Raw genomic sequence first — 22,699 nt, 5'->3', positions numbered from 1 at the left:
GAACGCTTGCTGGTCCCCAACCCTCTTGATGGAGGCTAAAGCGTTCAGGAGGACCGTCTTCAGGGAGAGGTCCTTGAGCTCAACTGATTCAAGCGGCTCGAAGGGGGGTCTTTGGAGACCTGAGAGGACCACTGAGAGATCCCAGGAGGGGAATAGGCTAGGCCGGGGAGGGTTCAGTCTCCGGGCGCCTTTCAGGAACCTGATAATCAAGTCGTGCTTACCTAGGGACTTGTCATCTACTGTGTCATAGTGGGGTGCGATAGCAGCTACATACACCTTCAAGGTGGAAGGGGACAGCCTCCCCTCCAGCCTCTCCTGCAGGAATGAAAGCACTGACCGTACTGTGCACCTCTGCGTGTCTTCGGCTCGGGAAGAACACCAATTCGCGAACAAGCGCCACTTTAGGGTGTAAAGTTGCCTGGTGGAGGGAGCCCTGGCATGGTTGATTGTGTCTACGACTGCAGGTGGTAGATCCACTAGATCTTCCGCATCCCATCCAGGGGCAAGATGTGGAGGTTCCAGAGGTCTGGTCACGGGTGCCAGAGGATGCCCCATCCCTGAGAAAGAAGGTCCTTCCTCAGGGGAATTTTCCAGGGAGGTGCTGTCGCGAGGAGCGTAAGATCCGAGAACCAGGCCTGGGTTGGCCAGTAAGGGACCACCAGGATGACCTGTTCCTTGTCCTCCCTGATCTTGCACAGCACCGGTGCAAGAAGCCTCACTGGGGGAAATGCGTACTTGCATAGCCCCCGGGGCCAGCAGTGTGCCAGCGCGTTTGTCCCGAGAGGAGCTCCTGAGAGGGAGTACCAGAGCGGACAGTGGGAGTTGTCTTGGGAGGCAAAGAGATCTACATGCCTTGCTGAATTGGTCCCATATCAGCTGGACCACCTGGGAGTAGAGCCTCCACTCTCCGCTGGGCGAAACCTGCCATGACAGCGCATCCGCCATCGTGTTGCGGTTGCCAGGGATGTGAGTGGCGCACAGCGACCTGAGTCATGTCTGACTCCAAAGGAGGAGATTGCGGGCGAGTTGTGACATATGAAAAGAGCGCACGCTGCCTTGGCGATTTATGTACGCTACATCGCGGTGCTGTCTGAACGGAACAAGACGTGCTTGCCCCGGATTAGTGGGAGAAACCTCTGTAGGGCAAGAGATACAGCCAATAACTCTAGGCAGTTGATGTGCCAACGCTGCCGGGGTCCTTTCCATGGGCCAGCGGCAGCGTGCTTGTTGCACATGGCACCCCAACCCTGTCGAGAGGCATCTGTGGTTACCACAACATGTCTGGACACCTACTGCAAGGGGACTCCGGTCCGCAGAAAGCAGAGGTCTATCCAAGGGTTGAAAGGCTGATGGCAAGAAGGGGTGATTGTCACACGGTATGTGCCGTGGTGCCATGCCCATCTCGGGACTCGAGTCTGTAGCCAGTGCTGAAGCGGTCTTATATGCATCAACCCGAGCAGCACGGCCGCGGCAGCTAGTCAGCTTGTCATGCACTTCCGGGAAGAACGGGAGGGGGGGGGGTGGCGTGGCTGTGAGCTGCACCAGAGGCTCAAGGGAGAATTCCGGCTGGCTGTCCTCAATCCCGTGGGAAGAAGGAGCGATGTGGGGGGCAGCTGAAGTGGCATTCACCTTGAGGAAGGAGAGCCGCAACCGCAACACTGCCATGGTCATGTTCTCGCAATGAGTACATGAGCCATCCACGAACGCCGGCTCAATGTAATCGCTGCCCACTCACACAAGGCAGCTTCTGTGGCCGTCGGTCTTGGACAGAAATCGACTGCATCCAGGAACAACACAGGGGCGGAAAGGCATCTTGAAAAAGACGCATCCTGAAAAGGACATTCTTTTGTGAGTGGAAAACTCAAACTCTTTTAGGGAATTCAAACTCTCTAAAAGTGAAAAGCGCTGTCTAAGCGCCCAGGGGCATAGTCTGCACAGCGTGCAGAGAGAGAGCGTGCACAGAGAGTGACCGCCAGCTGGAAACGCGCCGTAGATCCAACAGTAATGCTTCTCGCTGACAGAGGTGAGTGAAACAGTGGTGAACTTCAGCTTGCTTGTTGCACAACCGTTGGCTTCGAAGAATTATTCTGACTGGCACTCGCTGCCCGCTTCCCTTTATACCTGTATGTCCAGTGCGGGGGATGCAAATTCTGTCAACTTGACATTGGCCTTTTCTCAGGTTCAGAGGTACGTTTGGCATCCCTGGAAGACCCCTTGTGTCACTTCATTCGACACAACGTCGAGTGAGTGACAGAAAGGGAACATACTATTTGTATTTATTTATTTATTTCAGGCTTTCAAAAACCAATATCATGGGTTTAATTTCCAGGGAATAGACACACACTAAACAAACTATGAATCTCTATGTATAAAAGCATTTGCTATACAGTATGAAAATATTTAGCATTTGGTCATGTGGATAATATTACAGTTGTATAAATTTACTGTTTGACTAATGCAAAGGTTTTACTAAAGGCAAAACTTAACTAACAATGATAGAAACCTAGAGCATCAAATAAGTGTTGTTTTTTTTCATTTTCTTTTCCATTTCTGGGAAGCAATGTTACATTTGAAACCACAGTCCATTGTCCAGGGGAAACAATTCGCATTAGATCTTAGCATATGCATTTTAAGAAATAAAGACTCAAATTAGCATGGCCTTTAATGATTGCATCAGGAAATTACCTCATAGTAAGAGCCACTGTAACCGGATCCCCTTTAACCAACCCAGTATATAACTCGCCTCATATTGAGAGAGAGAGTGAGAGAGAGAAAGACTACATTGCACAACTGAACTGCAGACACATCAGCTAGGTAGGTAATGGTTCCTTCTTTTTAAAGCATTGACAACACACAAGCATTTTAAGCAATAGTTTGTGATAATTGTAAAATTGTCTTGTTTATTATTAACAAGCTTTCAGTTACAATTATTAATTATGCTTTACAATAAAGTACAGTACCAATGTATGATTTGGTATGGATCTTTTGCAAAACATATTTCTCAAGTGATATGATATTAGTTGGCTCATGCAGCATCTCATTTAACAATAATCATTAATAAGCTCAATGTCACTATTGAGATTTTTTTTATTCAGTTTTAGTTTCATTGGCAAGTTTATGATAATTTATTGATTGTTGAGGTCAGAGCTGTGACTTGTGAGATAGTGCTAGTAGAATGGCATGGCTTGTATTCTTGATGAAATCTAATTAAAGACTGATTTTGACTAATTAAAGATTATATTATAGATAATGGGTACATTCGGTAGAGCTACAATTTGTATTTTCTGCCCTATCATATGTTCCAAATTGTTAGAAGAGTAAACAAATGATTTGATGATGGCAACAAAAACAAAAGAAAACAATTTGCATCCCTTCACACCTGTGTAGTGGGCCATATTCCAAGAGCAGACAGCTGCGCTTACAGCAGTCTGTGTGTATCTCAATTAGCACTACTATTTTCTCGCTGCTTGGCAACCAATGTTAGCGCTTCATCTTGAAAATAAAAAGACTTCCTGTAACCTCTGTGTCTGCAGCAAATTACACAGACAGAAATCCATCAATTTGTGGCACTTATATGATTCGATGCCTTTTACACAAAAATCAGATTTTCTAGAACAAGCAAATTTCACATCTCAAACAATATATTTTCCAGAAACAATCTCATACAAAAGATGCACACTGCACTTCCTTAATCAAAATGTAAAAGAGCAGCTCTTCAGAACATGGGTCATAGTATACTCAGTAATTCAAAAGAATAGTCCACCCCAAAAAATACAATTAATTCAATTCTGTCGTTATTTACTCTCCCTAATGTTGTTCCAAACCTGTATGACATTCTTTCTCCCTTGGAATACAAAAGAAGATGTAAGGCTGCATGTTAGTCATTGCATTTTTTTTTTTTCTCTAGAATGAAAGTGAATGGTGACTGATGCTGTAATTCTGCCCAACATCTCCTATTGTATTCCAGTCAAATGGGTTTGGAACAACATGAGGGTGAGTATATGATGACAAGACTTTCAATTGTATCCATTTAAACAGGACAATATGGATATTAATTTCAACCTCGAATTCAACCTTGTGAGCGTAATCTGTGTTCCATGCTAAAAAATCTGAAAAAAAGCACAAAAGTACGAATAAAAATTGACTCCCATTTTCAAAAAGTGATTCAGCCTTCAATAAAGAAGCCAGTTGTCATTGTAAGTAGACAGATTCACTGAACTAGAGGCCTATTATTTTTTGTTTAATGCAAGTGTGCCAGGTGGCCTGAACACCTCAGACAATGTGCCACTTGGTTACTACTTTTTAATAGATTCCTAATTTTCCTCTGAGATATCTGTGAGAGCCTCTTTTAAAGCATCACACAGTCAGTGATGCTTTACAGTCAATTGAATGGTACAACACTATTCCAAAGCAAATATCAAAATTTCTACATCCGTTACAATGCCAGCATGTCACCAATGCCAGACTCTAAGATCTCACATGGCAAGCTATCGCTATCTTTGACAACTCATGGTGAGGTTATTGTGCACTCCGACCAATCACATGCTCTTAGTTTAACCTTGAGCCTCACCGCACTAAAGCAGCTGCAAAAGGAAAACACAATGAACACGACCAAGCACACATTCGAGGATATGAATATAATTGATTAAAAGGATAGTTCAGCTAAAAATTAAAATTCTGTCATAATTTATTCACCTTTAAGTCTTTCCAACACCGTATGACTTTTTTCTTCTGTTAAACACAACAGTTTACTTTGGAGGTTATCTTAGCAACTGTTTCCCATATAATGAAAGTGAATGAGGGTCTAGGCTGCCAAACTCCAAAATGACACCATAAAAACACCATAAAGCAAAAAACGCCATAGAATTATCATAAAAATGGTCCATTTGACTTGTGGGTACATTGTGTTGTATTGCAACCTCTTAAAGTAATATAATAGCTTGTAAAAAATATTTTCTTATGTTTATGGTGCTTTTTTGCAATTTTAGAGCCCCAGTCCCTGTTCACTACTATAATATGGATAAGAGAGGCCAGGATATTCTTAAAAAAAAAAAACTGTCAAAGAAGAAAGAAAATCATATGGATTTGGAACAATGTGAATAAATGATGACAGATTATTTATTTATTTCTTTTTTGTGATCTCTTCCTTTCAAATGTATTTACAGAAAATCCTCACCAAGCTCTCCAAATGCAGTTTGGAAAGGAGTTTGTGAGACACAACAACTTCTACAAATGTGTGATAAATGAGGAGTCAGGCCTGGATTGTGCAGATGTGTTTGAGGTGCGTGTATATTTGTTTAGTTTATTCTCTGTTGTGTCTCCAACATATGGGTTTCAGAGGATGTGGGGAGAGCAAGCGGAGGAAGGGTGATGTGGGGGAAGCACAAACATTTACAGAAGATCGCGCCATCAGTGTGTGTGTGTGTCTGTGTGTATCCAGTACAATATATAGCTCAATTGTGTCTGAATTTTATAACATTGTGCTTTCCTTGGCATCATACTTTCATAACTGCTCCTCTGCCAGTTGGCTTTCAAAGGGAATCCTTCAGCCATCGACCGTCTCAGGCAGAAAAGTCAAGAACACCTACGCTCTAGGGATGAGAATGGAGCAAGCCCATTGCATTATGCTTCAGCCGGTGGAAACCTGGACATAATTAGACTCATCGTCTCTATTGTGGGCCCTGAAGGTAAAGCTCACTCCTTGACACAGTTTTAAAGGTGGAGTGTGACTTTTCAGTGCCACTAGCATCAACAAATGGAATTAATAAAGCAATTACTGTTTTCAAAAAGGTTTTCCAAACATTCCACCCCATCTCCCATTGGCCAGATAAACATATCAACTCATGCCATTAGTTGAGACGATGTTGCTATATCAGTCTGGTGTGCGTTTCCTAAACAATTACGAAACTCAATCCTTTACCACCATAGTAAGATGTATCCTTGGAGAAATTAAAACTAGCTAGTCACGAATATTTCCCGAAACCATAGAACCTATGCGGCACATCCACCATTCAAACTACGTTTGTTCAACAATGTGGCGCTGCCATTAATGACGTTACACTGGGGGTTGAGTAATAACTTCTGTGAGGATTAAATCATAATAGCTAATTTACTCGAACTCCAGAAAGCTGTTTAATGTCAAAAGCTGCTGAAGACACGAAAACTTCTTTTTTGAATTTGACAGATAAATTGTGCTGCAATAGTGGGGTTTCCTTTTATATCAGACTTCGGGATTTCCCTGATGCATTTGAGAACATACAGTACGTACATGCGCACTATTCAAAAACATATAAGAACATCACTTATGCATTAACGTGGACACATAAGCCGTGTTCTCCAACAAAAGCTGTGTGTGTTAAATAGCTTTCTCTTAACAGCCTTTAATCCCATAAACGGCTGCAGTCGCAATTACATGAAGTTTCAGAACGCCATTTTCTGCAAAACCCCGGAATAAGCAGTTTTCTCAAGTACATATAAATGTGGTCAAAGTCTTGCCAGAATGAAATAAATACTGTATATGGAATAGAATATATAGAAGCCTTAGCAAAGTGAAATGTCAAGGAACTCAGCTTCTAACCACAGCTGTAGATCTGTAGTTCCAACCACACAACTTTGCGATGCAGTTTGCAAATGTTTATTGGAAATACGGTTACACAAAACACTGAACTACTTTATGTTGGTAATAATGGAACTTGCGACCATAGTTGGCTAACAATGCTTTTAGGAAACACACTTCTGGCCAGGGTGCTCAAACAATCACAGAAACATTTTGAAAGTGTCAGAGCCACAGTGTTGACATAGTTCAGGAAAACCAACATGCAAATGGTGTACTTCTAGTTGTCTGCACATTAAGCTGGGATAAGAGAACGTAATTTAACATTGAAGAAAAAATGACACACAACAACTTTAAAGTAAACTTTAGTCTGACATTTTCATAAATCTGACCATTAAAAATATAACTAAACATTTTTGAATGGTCATTATACCAGGTTTAATGAATTTATAGCAATAATCTAGTAAAATATTAGTCTAGGAATCAAGGGTTGCAATCCAGCATTTTTTTGATTATTAAAAAGTTGCATTGTAAATGTATTAGATATCTTTTGAAGGCTGTGTCCTTAGAATGTTTCTTCACCTCACCCCACTTGCTATTCAGATCACATCAGGCCAATGTCTCATTATGTTCTAATGATCATAAAACAATCACATAATCTCCTAGGGGATCACACACTTACGTCAACAGACGGCTTATTGTGAACACAGACATCCAATAAATCACTGACAATACACAGCTACTGGTTAACTCACTACAATGGAAAAATACAAAATGATATTCAGAGTGCACATTTCTCTTTCTCAAATGTTTCTTGACTGTTTACTAGAGTGGAAGAGTCAGTGTTAAGGTTAACACACAAAATTGGAGAAAGACTGTAAGAGAGCAACATGATAAAATATTGGATGAAATATGATTGATCTGATATTAATCTGGCTAATCTGCCATTCAGAGAGGTAAGAGATATGGAGGTGAAGTCACTAAACAGTTGCACCTATTAGTGGGTGTTTTTAAGTGCCACACAATTGTGCAAATTAGTGTAAAACAATACCCTATCCTTTATTTATGAAGCACATACAACCCATTTTAAGTAGAAGTAAAATGCACTTAAATAGGCCAAAAACATTCTTTATGGAAATAGACATACTTGCTTGACTGAAAATGCCTAACATGCATTCTTGTGGCGGTTACAAACCTCAGAACTCAAGGGAGCGATAGAGTTACACTGACAAAAGTCTGTGCCATTAAACTGGATGTATTTTTAATCAGGTAAGTAGCTATAAATAGAGAATATTGACTTTACTTGCTCAGCAATATTCTCTTCAAACTAATTCTTTGCCATGACAGTAGTTGACCTAACAGTTTACAGTAATGCCCGCTATAATGCCCCTTACAGTAACGTAGAGACTGAAACATGAACTTGCGTTGTGTTACACTATGACACCATACACCATACAACCATACAACAACACACACAAAGTCGAGTTTGCTCATGTGTTAATTGCATAATTACATAGAGGATGATTTGGCCTACACTGTAAAAGCTAATTCTTAAATAATTAATTTTGTTAAAATTTAGCATGCTAACATTCACTGTACTAGCTTATTCTAGCCATAACAACTAGGTTTCCCCCTACTTGAAGGATTTAAATTGAGATTAATTTTTAATAGTAAAAAAAAGCCATCTGGCCTGCATACCACTCCCCCCATTTCTGAAAAGGAAGTCGGCTACAACCATTTCTTCCCCTGGTCTGTGGACCACATTGAATTTAAAGGGCTGGAGAGCCAGATACCACCGGGTGATCCACGCGTTGGTATCCTTCATGCAGTGGAGCCATTGGAGTGGGGCATAATCCGAACAGAGGGAGAAGGACACCCCAGCAAGTAGTACCAGAGGGTGAGGACCACCCACTTGATGGCCAGACACTCCTTCTCCACAGTGCTGTACTTTGTCTCCCTTAAGGAGAGCTTACAGCTAATGTACAGCACCGGCCTCTCCTCCTCCCCCACCACCTGTGAGAGTATGGCCCTAAGTCCTCTATCTGAAGCATCCGTCTGCAATACAAAAGGAAGACAGAAATTAGGTGCATACAAAAGTTGACACTGTTCTGTCCACTGGACCGGGTCTGGAGCTCCCTTATTAGTGAGATCAGTCAGCGAGCTGGTGACGTCCGGACAATTAGGCACAAACCTCCTGTAATAGCCAGCCAGCCCTTGTAACTGTCTCACCCTCTTTTTGGTCTCAATTTGGGGACGAACCCCAGATACCGTACCTCCACCCGCCCAATCGCACACTTATTGGGGTTTGCTGTGAGCCCTGCCCGCCGCAGCGATCTCAGAACCACCCTTAGATGCTGCATGTGCAGCTGCCAATCATTGCTATAAATGATAATATCATCCAAGTAGGCAGCAGCGTAAGCTGTATGCAGCCTGAGGATTCGGTCCATGAGATGCTGAAACGTAGACGGGGCCCCAAACAAACCGAACGGAAGTGGTTCAATCCAAACGGCATGGAGAAGACAGTTTTTTTTTGCAGGAAATCGATGTCAAGAGGATCTGCCAATATCCCTTTGTCAAATCCAATGTAAAATAAAATCGAGCAGTACCTAACTGATCGAGCAACTCATCAAAGCGGGGTATCGGGTAAGCATCAAATTTAGACACCGCGTTGACTTTTCTATAATCCACACAGAACCATACAGACCCGTCGCTCTTAGGAACTAGAACAACCAGACTGGACCAATCACTGTGGGATTCCTCTATTACCCCCATATCAAGAATCGCATCCAATTCCTTCCAAACTATTTTCTTTTTGTGCTCGAGCAAGCGATAGGGACAGCTACGTACCACCACTCCCAGTTTGGTCTCCTCTGAATGGATGAGTTTTGTATGACCTGGTAGAGGGGAGAACACGTCTGAAAATTCTTGTTGCAACTTGGCAACCCCTGCGAGCTGATACGGTGAGAGGGAGTCTCCGCAAGTGACTGGAGTGTGATGATTCGGTTTTGTGTTTACCTCCGGGCCGAGCTCCACCCTCTCCGGAACTACCATAGCCAACATCACAGGGACTGCCTCCCTCAACAATTTCAGGAGGTTTAGGGACAGGACATTTGACGTGCGCCCCCTGTATTGGTTCACTTTACCTCATAATTGAGTTCCCCGACTCTTTGTGTTTCCTCAAAGGGTCCTTGCCACTTGGCGAGTAATTTGGAGTTCGATGTTGAGCTTGGAGCAAATTCTCCTGTGTTAGTTGCCCAGTGTGTGGAGTTTTACTCTAAGATCAAGAACATACTGGATTTTATTCTTGGTATTTGAAGGTCCTTCCTCCCAAGCTTCACGAATGACGTCAAGCACCCCATACATCAGCTGGAATGGGGAAAATCCCGTGGAGGCTTGCGGGAACTCTCGCACTGCGAATAACAGGGGGTCGAGCTACGTTTTTATCCCAATTTCTAGCATCATCATGCATGAACTTACGAATCATGTTCTTAAGAGTTTTATTAATTCGCTCCACCAGACCATCTGTCCGCAGATGGTAAACGCTGGTGCAAATCGATTTAATACCCAATAGTGTACATGACATAAAAGTTGTGCCCTGGTCGGTGAGGATTTCTTTCGGAATCCCCACCCGGGATATTATTTTGAAGAGAGACTCCAGAACACTTTTATGTCATGTACACTATTGGGTATTAAATCGAATGCTGAGATGTTGCTCAGAGGCACTGCTTCCGGATATCACGTTGCATAATTCACTAGGACTAATACAAAGTGATGTCCGCATGCTGACCACTCTAATGGCCCGACGAGGTCCACGGCAATTCTTTCGAAGGGGCGCTCGATTAGCGGAAGAGGGTGCAATGGCAATTTTGGGGTGGCTGGTGGGTTCACCAGCTGACATTCATGGCACGCCTTACACCACCTGCGGACATCGCCACCATTGCCTGGCCAATAAAAATGGGATATTAAGTGGTTCAGTGTTTTTCTTTCCCCTAGGTGACCAGCCATTGGATTATAGTGAGCCACAAACACATCTCTTTTTATGTACATTTTGTTTATGATACTTTAGACTGCACCTTAGTTACAAAATTCATCACTATTTGCTTGCTGCAAGTAATGACGCAAAATTACCACAATGAAGCTGTAATTTTATAAAAACAAGAAATGTTTGTTTACATTTCTATTGATCCTGGCAGCAGTAATTCATCAAGGTATACAGTTACAGCAAAGTATGTCTGATTGCGGTTGCCTTCTGCATCCTCCAAAACCTGACACTTAGAATCAATCCTCAAGATCAGGTGACTTTTTTACTCACTAGGACACACCCTGTTTAAACACAGAATTCAATGTATCTTGTTTTGTAGAATTGAATGTACAGGATGAGCAGGGCAGAACTGCTCTGCACTGGGTCGTGGAGAAGAATCAAGTGCAGAGCTGTGTATTACTGCTGGAGCTAGGTGCCGACCCTAACATCCTCAACAGTGCCCTCATGGCCCCTATGCATCTGGCTATCACAAATGGACACAACCATCTAGTAGAGGTCAGTTCATATCAGTTGCAATCATGGCATGCATGCGAAGCTGTGCTCACTAGCTGAGTGAATTGTTGAAGCAATATACTATATGTTGTCTCTTTGATCTATAACGTGACTCTGGCAATTCTTATTTGGCACATACAATATTGCAATGAATTTAATGCATCAAAGCTTCATTTAATAGTTCACACATAAAAGTTTTTTTTTAACCTATTATTGTTTGATAATAATGCTGTTTCAGGGCACACAAAAGATATTGATGAAATAGGCCTGTATAATAGCATATGGACAACTCAGTTTGAATCTTAAGAGTGTCCTCTATCTAGAATCTGTTCCTTGTCAGGGAAGAATGCTGAAGAAGTTAAATTGATTACAAAGCCTTGCGAACTCTGTCCTCATCCTGACAAGATAGTGATGATCATTTGTTTGTGTCTGGCACAGCTCCTTCTGTCCTGTGGCAAAACAGATGCCAATCTGGAGGGGGATCTGGGAAACACCCCCGCGATGCTGGCTTGCACAAACAATAACTACCAAGCTCTCCACATTCTTGTGAGTAGTTACAGGGCAATGCTAATCAAGTGTTGATATGCATTCTCCCATATTGTGGGATAAAATGTATTCTTTCCTTTCTTACAGTTCAAACACGGTGCCGCAATGTGTCGTCAGAACAAACTTGGCCACTACGCCATCCATACTGCTGCTTTTGCAGGTGCAAAGGAGGCTATGGAACAGGTTTTGAAAATTGGTAATAAAATGTAATATTTATGTTCAAAATGTACTGGGCCCTGGACAACATTTGTATGTGTGGGTCCCCTTCACATGGTCAATGACTGAACATTTTAAATGTCTTGTTTATGTCATGTTGGAATGATAGAATTTATGAGATGAGCGCACATGAATAAGTAGTAATTATAAGTAGGAAACTGCATTTTCTTGAAGCACTGCCTTTACTCATGATATGTTGTAATCATTTGAATTGAATTTTGACAGCAGGGCTGACCAGTACTTTTTTTTTTTCTTCTTCTTTTATTTATGCTGGTCCGGTCCGTCCTGTGATTCAGATTTTTACTTGTCCTGCCAACATTTTTACTGGGTCCAACCACAAAAAAATTAAAATTATAAATATAACAAATAGATGTAAAAAATATATACAAAATAATGTAACTTCATGCAATATATTAATAAAACACCTTTGCTATAAAACTTGTAATAAAACATGCTTTATAATTTAACTAATTCGTACTGATGCTTTTAAAAGAAGATAAAACCTTGTGATTTAGCCAGATAGACAATGTGAACTTGGTTCACAATTTTAAATAAGCAGGATTCTTATTTAAAACAGAAAACCAAATGTGTTTGTTTGCGACACATGAATCAGAATCAGAATCAGAATCAGCTTTATTGCCAAGTATGCTTACACATACAAGGAATTTGTCTAGGTGACAGGAGCTTCCAGTCAACAACAATACAAACAATACCAAAAAAAAAACAGCAGCAAGGCATAGGTAATTAAAAACAAAAAAGAACACAAAATAAATAATTATACATATACGTACATAAACTCACCTTCATACATACCCACATACACACACGTAGTGCAAATCTAATACAATCTGTATATAAAGAACAAAAAACAGTATATTATGTACAGAGCAATGTAAGTAATGGCAGAAGTGGATAAGTTGGATAATATAATTTAAATTAAAATTAAACTGTGTATTGCACATAATTATTGCTCAATGGGGGTAATTTAACTGTTCATTAGATGGATGGCCTGAGGGAAAAAACTGTTCCTGTGTCTGACGGTTCTGGTGCTCAGTGCTCTGAAGCGCCGGCCAGAAGGCAACAGTTCAAAAAGGTAGTGGGCAGGGTGAGTGGGGTCCAGAGTGATTTTACCAGCCTTTTTCCTCACTCTGGAAGTGTATAGTTCTTGAAGGGAGGGCAGGGGGCAACCAATAATCCTCTCAGCAGACCGAACTGTCCTTTGTAGTCTTCTGATGTCTAATTTCGTGGCTGCACCAAACCAGACAGTTACTGAAGTGCAGAGGACAGACTCAATGACCGCTGAGTAGAACTGTTTCAGCAGCACTGGTGGCAGGTTGAATTTCCTCAGTTGGCGAAGGAAGTACAACCTCTGCTGGGCCTTTTTCACAATGGAGTCGATGTGTATCTCCCACTTCAGGTCCTGTGAGATGGTAGTGCCCAGGAACCTGAATGACTCCACTGCTGACACAGTGCTGTTTAGAATGGTGAGGGGGGACAATGTTGGGGTGTTCCTCCTAAAGTCCACAATCATCTCCACTGTTTTGAGCGTGTTCAGCTCCAGGTTGTTTTGACTGCACCAGACAGCCAGCCGTTCAACCTCCTTTCTATACGCAGACTCATCATCATCTCGGATGAGGCCGATGACAGTGGTGTCGTCTGCAAACTTCAGGAGCTTGACAGAGTGGTCCTTGGTGGTGCAGTCATTGGTGTACAGGGAGAAGAGTAGTGGGGAGAGCACACATCCCTGGGGGGCACCAGTGCTGATGGTACAGGTGGTGGAAGTGAATTTTCCCTGCCTCACAAGCTGCTGCCTGTCCGTCAGAAAGCTGGTAATCCACTGACAGGTAGAGGTGGGAACAGGGAGTTGGTTTAACTTAGTCCGGAGTATATCTGGTATGATTGTGTTGAAAGCCGAGCTGAAGTCCACAAAAAGGATCCTTGCGTATGTCCCCGGTCTGTCCAGATGTTGCAGGATATGATGCAAACCCATGTTGACTGCATCATCCACAGACCTGTTTGCTCGATAAGCAAATTGAAGGGGGTCCAGAAAGGGTCCAGTGATGTCCTTCAGGTGGGCCAACACCAGTCTCTCAAATGACTTCATGACCACAGATGTCAGGGCGACAGGTCTGTAGTCATTAAGTCCTGTGATTTTTGGTTTCTTAGGGACGGGGATAATGACTGAGCGTTTGAAGCAGCATGGGACTTCACATTGCTCCAGTGATCTATTGAAGATCTGAGTGAAGATGGGGGCCAGTTGGTTAGCACAGGAACGAAGGCAAGCTGGTGAGATGCCATCTGGTCCTGGAGCCTTCCTTGTCCTTTGCTTCCGAAAGACACGGCACACATCGTCCTCACAGATCTTTAGTGCAGGTAGTGTAGCAGGAGGGGGAGGAGGGGGTTGCAGGAGGTGTTAATGGTTGTGTGAAATGAAGGTCCGAGTGCATGTGGGGTGTGAAATCGGGCCTTTCAAATCTGCAGTAAAACACATTCAGGTCGTCAGCCAGTCGTTGGTCCGCCACAGGGTTGGGGGTAGGAGTCCTGTAATTAGTAAGTTGTTTCAGGCCACTCCACACTGATGCTGGGTCGTTAGCTGAAAACTTGTTTTTCAGCTTCTCAGAGTAGCTTCTTTTAGCCACTCTGATTTCCCTATTCAGTGTGTTCCTGGCCTGATTATACAAGACTCTATCCCCACCCCTGTAAGCCTCCTCTTTGGCATGACGAAGCTGTCTGAGTTTTCCTGTGAACCATGGTTTATCATTGTTGAATGACAAAAATGTCCTAGTAGGGATGCACATATCCTCACAGAAACTGATGTATGATGTAACAGTATCTGTGAGCTCGTCCAGGTCTGTAGCTGCAGCTTCAAAAACACTCCAATCAGTGCAGTCAAAGCAGGCTTGTAGTTCCAGCTCTGCTTCAATAGTCCATCTCCTTATAGTCCTTACAACTGGCTTGGTTGATTTTAATTTCTGCCTGTAGGTCGGGAGAAGATGAACCAGACAGTGATCAGAGAGACCCAAAGCTGCACGTGGGACAGAGCGATATGCATCCTTTAATGTAGTATAGCAGTGGTCCAGTATATTCCTGTCTCTGGTGGGGCATGTAATGTGCTGTCTGTATTTGGGCAGTTCGCGTGTGAGATTTGTTTTGTTAAAGTCCCCAAGAATAATAATGACTGAGTCCGGGTATTGTTGTTCTGTGTCTGAGATTTGATCAGCCAGCTGTTGCAGCGCTAAGTTCCCAGACGCGTTTGGAGGAATGTAAACACTCACCAGAATAAACGAAGAAAACTCCCGCGGCGAGTAGAACGGCTTACAGTTAATAAAGAGCGCTTCCAGATTAGGACAGCACATCCTCTTTAGTGTTGTTACATCTGTACACCAACTTTCGTTGATGTAAAAGCATGTTCCACCACCTCTCGTTTTCCCCGTTAACTCCGCGATGCGATCCGCTCTGAACAGCTGGAAGCCCGGCAGATGTAATGCGCTGTCCGGAATGGCTTCACTCAACCAGGTTTCAGTGAAGCACAGTGCAGCAGAGTTTGAAAAGTCCTTATTAGTATGTGTGAGGAGATGTAGTTCGTCCGTTTTGTTGGGAAGAGAGCGGAGATTCGCGAGATGAATGCTCGGCAGTGCTGTTCGAACGCCGCGCTGACGGAGTTTAACCAGCGCGCCAGCTCGTCTCCCTCGCCTGCGTCTCGTAGCGCATCTAAACAACACAGCAGCGCCTCCAACTAAAATGTCCAGCAAAACGTCCGAATATTGAAAAACCGGGAAAAGATTATCTGGTATGTGCTGCTGAATGTTCAGCAGTTCGTCCCTGGTAAAACTGATTGGTAAAAGATTGCTAAACACAGGACAAACTAACAAAAACAACAAAAGAATTGAAGAGCTCCACACCGAGGCGGCCATCTGCGGCGCCATGTTGTATAAGATATTTCTTAGATATGAAACCACATATATAAAAAAATTTAAGATCACATTGGCAAAATTGGGCAAGTAACAGTTTCATCAACTGGCCAAAGCTCTCTCACACTGACCCAGGGCCAGTGAACCATCCTTATTGTTAAGCCCTGGACAGTACAATTTTGTGAACCGGTGATAAAGAACAGCTGTTAGGCTTGCCAGAAAACATTGCTTCTTTTGTTGGGTTTATGAGGAGACACAACTACATTTCCCATAATTCTCTGTGATCAATACAAGAATGATCAAAACATAATAAATTACATACTAAATGTGCATCTTTTGACATTTGTCAGGTTTTTTTTTTTTTTTTTTGCAGTAGCGCTAAAATAGTAAGTGACTTACTATTCAGTAAGTGAAAAACATCAAAAGAAATATTACAATTGTCCAATGCATAATTTCTTTTTTTTTTTACACTTACTTTGAGTTTCCATTTTTTACAATAGTTAACAACACTGGTTAACATGAACTAACAATGAACAATATTTTATTAATCTTAGTTCGTGTTAATTTCAACAAATACTAATTCATTTGTACAATCAAAAGTTGTGTTTTTTAACATTAGTTAATGCACTATGAACTACCATGTTGTGAACTTACAATGAACAATTGTATTTTTATTAACAAAGATTAATCTTATTGTAAAGTGTTTATTCCCCAGACAAAATAATATTGTAATTGTGACTTCCAAGTGCAAACTTCCCAGGAGGACAAACACTGGAGCCTCAACTAATAAGCTGATAAGTTGAATCTGGTGTGTTATAAAGGGAGACATGCAAAATGTGCACCATTGCTGTGGAAGACCTTTAGTGAATCCCCTCATCAAAGTGCTCATCACAGCCCCCCAACCCTCCCACGATGATGGCCCTATGTTCCATCAATTTCATGACGCAGCCTCTCAAGTCATTCATGATGACTCTAAAGATACATTGGTGGTTTCTGTTCTGGAATTATGTTTCCAGACATAAATATTTGTGGATTTTTCAGACTGCTCCTTTAGGCTGATAGACAAATGCCACATTTTTCATTTACATTACAGTCTTAAATTTGCAGCTTCTTTAATGGATTTTAAATGCGAAAGGGCCAAATTGTCAAATCTGATAGACAGATTAACATGTTTCACTAGACGGTAACATCTAGCATTATGGGATTGATTTGCAAATGTTTGGCATAATACCTAAACAAACCAGTTGTGCTTCAATTTCAATTGAGGGGAGTGATGTGAAGGAATTATTTAATAATGAGAGTCTACTCCTCCATACATCTTTATAAACAGTGTATGAAAGAGGTACAGAAGCTGAACTATTTGTCTCACTCCTTTCTTTTTCATCCCCATAAAGGAGAGGAGATGGGTATTTCCACCTTAGTGCACATAAATTATTTGGATAAGACCAAAAGCAGTCCTCTCCATTTGGCTGTACGTGGAGGGAATACAGATGTGATCAAACTTTGCATCATTAAAGGAGCAAAAGTGGATCAGCAACAGGTAAATACAGCATCAATAGCTATAGTAAATATATGGTTAATACAGTATTATGAATTAATTAATAATAATATGGTATTAACAACAGGGGTTTTCAACCTTTCAGGACATGCAGTTATGCACGCTGCACGCATTCCTAAAATACAGTATATAGACACTAGCTTACTGTATTCAGTGTGACGGTTGAGCCTGTTTCTTAGAGCACATCGTGGCAATCAGTGGTTCCATACCTGACACAGCTAGTCGTAAATCATCCTCCATTGTAAATAAACGTGAACGATACTTGCTTATTGTCTGCTTGTACTTGTCTTATTAGTTTTACAGTTTTTTTTTACTGTAATTTGCAAACACCTTGGATGTGGTTTGTTATTTAGCATGATCTATAGGTGCGTTCCAGACTACTCAGAACTCAGAATTTTCTCACGTCCTACTTGATTGGAACACCGCTTGAAGTAAGACATCGGGTTTCATCTATTTTAATGCTTAAATAGCTAATAAATAGCCAGCTAGCAAGCATCTGGAAGACATGTGCATTAAATTATATTTAAAGGGGTCATGACATGAGAAATACAATTTTCCTTGATCTTTTGACATACAATAGGTCATAGCACTATAAAAACATTCTGTAGGTTTCAGAGCTCAAAACTTCCCCTCACTGCAAAAAGAGAATTTGTTGAAACCAAAGCTGCCAAAACGACTCGTTGTCTGCTTCCTCCACATTGTGATATCACACTGTGGTAGACATTTGCATCTGACACACCAATGCCTTTCATCTTTAAGCAATGCCTTTAATCTAGACTTTACCTTTAATCACTTCCATAGTCTGCCCAGTAGTGGTGAGCAGTGAGATCGCAAGTAGAGATCAGATCAGTAAACATCAGAGAGCCAATTATAAGAGTGGGTGTTTACTGTCAAGTCTTAAAGGAGAGGCAGCACCAAAACTGAGCGTTTCTGACAGGTTCAGAATGAGGGTGGAAAGTTATGATGTTTTACAAATATCTTTACTGATATTAGAATTGAACTTCAGAAAAAAAGCATCTCATTTACCCCTTTAACATGTGTACATGTGACCATGACGTGTGAAAATTAATTTAGGTTGTAAGTGGGAAATTTAAACTCTGGTAATCCCATCTCAGACTCATTCTAGAATGTGGCATATGCATGTGAATACGTATTTTAAACTGTTCATCACACTTCCATCATTTTATCTCATCTATCAACAAATCTGTTGATTAAATGACTCATGTAACACACATAAAACACTCATTTACTGATAAACCGGACTTGATGACCCTAAATTGACCCAGGTATGACAATAATCTCTAGTCTAGTCGTAACTAGTCTTAAATAGCCAATCTGCTTTTGGGCTGCACCACAAACCAACCAGGGAATGCTGGTTACAGTTTTTGCACAGAATTATTCATTTTTGGGTAGTTGACAAATAACATGCCCATAAACATTCTTTTCTCCAACATCAAGATATCAAGTTAAACTTTACCTACAGAATAAGAAAATATTATATTTTAGGTGCTGTAACAGGTCACCCTTTCTTTTAACATTTTCACCATTTTAATCACCTTTTAGCTTTTTAGCAGTGTTAAATTAATTTTGTAATAATAAAAATATTCCATATAATCAGTCAATTAATGAGACAAAAAAAAATCTGCTTGTATAATAATTAAATCAGATAAAAAAAATTTGGGATTAAATGTAGAATGCCACACTGCAGGAGATGGCACATACAGTGTTGCATACAGTAAATATACATCATACATCAGCTGAGCCTTTCCTACAAACACATTCCCTTAAGAAAATAACAATTGCAGTGAATAAAACAGGCTGCTTGATTTCCTGACTCTCAATCCCATTGTAACTCTTCCATTACAAACTTGCACTCGCATTAGTCCTTCTCAGTCCACAGCAACAGGTTTGATGCATTCAATAATAGCGTCAGATAGTTAAATTGATACAAATTGCAGTCACTTGCGTCTATTACTGAGCTTTGCTGTTCTGTCCATTGCCTCAGCAATTCAGGGAGCGCACTCATTAATGGTTTATGTTACCAGTACAAAGCAGCTGAGAGATTGTCCCCCTCTTGCATTACCTGACCCTGTCTCTTCTACTTATATCCAGCTAATAGCTGGTTTCCATCTCAGTGTCTCTCTGTGTGTGTGTGGCTTCATTGTTTTGCAGTGTGACAAATCCACGGCTCTCCACTTTGCCTGCACTCAGGGTGCCATAGAGGCTGTCAAAATAATGCTTTCCTCTTATAACAGAGTGGAGGACATTATCAACATCAGAGATGGAGCCAACCAGACCCCCTTACATAGGTCAGTGCCAGTATGATGTCATATTGCGGACTGGTAGACAATCTGACATGACCTAGCTCTTAAGTTAATCTAAGAGCTAATTGAATAAAAGGAAAAGGTTCATATTAAGGTTGCAAATATGGATGTGCAGATGCAGGAAAAGGCATACTATACCCCATAGCTCATACAGTATTTGAGGTTTTGCTGATATTAAACATATAATTGTATGTCAGAAGTGTGCATTTCTGCCATGCATTAAAGGTATAGTTCCCCCATAAATGAAAATTCTCTCATCCTTTACTCACCCTCATGCCATCACAGATGTGCATGACTATTTCTCACCCACACATATCATATCACTTCTGTAGACATTGATTAATCCACTGGAGGCATATGGCTTACTTTTATGCTGATTTAAGCGCTTTTTGGAGAGCAAATATTGGCACCAATTCACTTGCATTATATGGACCTAAAGAGCTGAGATGTTCTTCCACAAATCTTCATGTGTGTTCTGCAGAAGAAAGAAAGTCATACACATCCGGGATGGCATAAGGGTGCGTAATTGATGAGACCATTTTTATTTTTGGGTGAACTATTCCTTTAACCAAACTTGAAATAATGTCTTTAAAACTTGAACACCTTAGTTTAAATTGTAATCCCCAAAATAAAATTCTGACAACATGCAGTCCCTCTTGTTGATCCAAACCCATATACATTTCTGTCTTCGATTGAACACAAAAGGAGACATATGAAGAATGTTATTGGTACTCATTTCCATATAATGAAAGCAAACACTGACCAGGGGTTGTCAAACTCCAAAAAGCACCATAAAAGTAGTCCATACAACTTGTGTACTATATTCCAAGTCATTTTGAAGCCATATAATAACTTTGTGAGAGGAACAGACTGAAATTTAAATTGTAATTCACTGAAAATCTTGCCCTCTTCTCTAGCTGCCAAATATGATTCATGCTTGTGTATATTCAGTGTGAAGACCTGAAGCATTTACAGAGATTCCACAGACATTAACCATAGACAGTGTGCAAGATTTATTGAAAGTAATATCCTTTTAATTATTAACTGGAAGATACAGTGCTAAGTACACTATGCCTGGTTGCCTAGAACATACTAGGCAACCAGGCATGCTAGGTCTATACTGACAGAAAATCTGAACTTCAGTGGATTTCTCACTCATAACTTATTCATGGTACAAAAAAGGCAACATATTCTGCAGAATAGTTAACTATTTATTAAACCAGTCTAACTTTTTGTGTTGGAGAGCGTTCCTGATGGAAATCCTATTTTGCCATAATATTTCATTGATTTCCATGTGTCAGTGATTAATAATGGTTTTGCTTCACTTTCCTCTTTAATAGAGCCACATTGTTTGGTCATGTCGAGCTGGCAGACTATCTTGTTTCAAAGGTAAATGTGTTTAAAAGGGTTTCTCTTTCGTGAATGGCTGAAACATCCTAATTCTACTGTATATCCAACCTGAGAATCAGAAAGTTAATTAAATGTTTGATTATACAGCCCAATATCTCATTAATGTATCATATAGTATATCCATTAATACAGCCAACCCCATTATTCACTTTCATTGGGTTTAATTTGTCTTGGAAAAGGGAGCAGAAGTTGACTGCATTGACTGTAAGGGACTGTCCCCTCTGCTGCAAGCCTCAAGCTGTGGTGCTTGGAGAACAGTGGTATTTTTACTGTCAAAAGGTAATACACTAATTAAGATTTCAAGATATGACATAAAACCTCTGTTAGAAAGTCAAATTTGACTACATTCCTTACATTTTGCAGTGTCTTCACATTTCAGCTCCCATATCATTTGAATGCACATTGTGTGTGTGTGTGTGTGTGTAATTAACAATTTATTACATAATTTAAGGTGCTGATTTCAAAATCAAAGACAAAATGGGGCGCAACTTTCTCCATTTTGCAACTCTCCAACCAAAAGGGCTGAAAAATCTGCCTGACGCAATCTTACAGGTGTGCAAACATGACAAAACATCACATGCTGTTTGCCAAATTCAGAGCACAACTCTTCTCTGACCAAGTTATTTTATAAATAATGTCTAAGCGATTCGATGCCAGTACAGTGACCCTGTGTTATTGCAGATTACGTAATGTACCATATTGAAAGTACGTATGTGTATGTACTGTATTTAGTTATAAGAGCCCGTTGCCTCCTCCAGAGTACTGCCGTGAAGGAGATGTTGTCTGATGAGGATGTGGAGGGCTGCACTCCTCTGCACTACGCCTGCAAGCTTGGCATCCACGACTCTGTCAAAAACATGCTGGGTCTCAATATCTGCTTGGGTCAAAAGTCAAGAGAGAAGAAATCAGCCCTTCACTTTGCTGCAGAGTGAGAACATTTTTAACACAGTCAGTGCAATGTCAACATTAGATCTTTTAACAGCCTGTGTTCTTATTTTCTTATAAAGTATATGACACATTATGTGAGTAACAATTTTTGACCTATAATAGCACATAAAACATAGTTATGACAATTTCTTGGAATTTTGCAGGCATTTAAATAAATGCAGAATATACATTCCCTAACCCAGTGGTGGGTCTCAACAGGTGGGTTGCGTCACAGAAATGGGTAGTTGGTCTGTTCTGATAGTGTTACGGACAGCAGAAAAAAGCAATAGTAAATGCAAATAATCCGAAAAAACTAGCCATACAATTATGCATGATTAGAATAGCAAAAGGCTTATCAAAGCATTTAAAAGTACAGAGAAATACTACCGATTTATGTTTTTGCAAACGTCAATGTCGGTGTGTAAAATCAACCATTTACTACCCAAATTCGACAGATGCCAACATGGACAGGTTGTGTGACATGCCTTCCTCTTTGAAAGCAATGAACAAACCAATGCAAGGTAAATAAAATTACAAAGACGATTTCACTTATAACCAGTATAAACATGAGTTGTGGCAACCACAATGTGTTTTGTGCTGTGAATTTTTGGGCCCGTTTTTAAGAGCGCTAGCACTAAGCGCAGCACTATGCCATAAGTCCAGGGTTGGGAGGGTTACTTTTGAAATGTATTCTACTACAGATTACAGAACACATTCTGT

At 41.0% G+C, this 22,699-nt stretch overlaps 1 protein-coding gene across 2 annotated transcripts in view; it reads left to right on the top strand.

The window, feature by feature from the left end:
- The first annotated feature begins 2,772 nt into the window (after positions 1-2,772).
- Positions 2,773-22,699, top strand: part of LOC127634532 (transient receptor potential cation channel subfamily A member 1-like) — a 39,570-nt gene continuing 19,643 nt past the window's right edge. The window contains exons 1-13 of one of the 2 annotated variants that reach the window (XM_052114134.1): positions 2,773-2,814; positions 3,908-3,993; positions 5,166-5,281; positions 5,525-5,687; positions 10,915-11,090; positions 11,526-11,633; positions 11,721-11,829; positions 17,155-17,300; positions 19,491-19,627; positions 20,983-21,031; positions 21,232-21,331; positions 21,504-21,604; positions 21,811-21,980. In XM_052114134.1, the coding sequence (XP_051970094.1) occupies positions 3,972-3,993; positions 5,166-5,281; positions 5,525-5,687; positions 10,915-11,090; positions 11,526-11,633; positions 11,721-11,829; positions 17,155-17,300; positions 19,491-19,627; positions 20,983-21,031; positions 21,232-21,331; positions 21,504-21,604; positions 21,811-21,980 (1,397 nt within the window). In that variant the 5' untranslated portion in view covers positions 2,773-2,814; positions 3,908-3,971. The remainder of the gene's footprint in view (positions 2,815-3,907; positions 3,994-5,165; positions 5,282-5,524; positions 5,688-10,914; positions 11,091-11,525; positions 11,634-11,720; positions 11,830-17,154; positions 17,301-19,490; positions 19,628-20,982; positions 21,032-21,231; positions 21,332-21,503; positions 21,605-21,810; positions 21,981-22,699) is intronic. The other variant, XM_052114135.1, reaches the window with a different exon arrangement.

The sequence above is a fragment of the Xyrauchen texanus genome, chromosome 41 (assembly GCF_025860055.1).
Source record: "Xyrauchen texanus isolate HMW12.3.18 chromosome 41, RBS_HiC_50CHRs, whole genome shotgun sequence".
In the NCBI taxonomy this organism is placed as follows: Eukaryota; Metazoa; Chordata; class Actinopteri; order Cypriniformes; family Catostomidae; genus Xyrauchen; species Xyrauchen texanus.
This window is presented reverse-complemented; position numbering and strand designations above follow the sequence as displayed.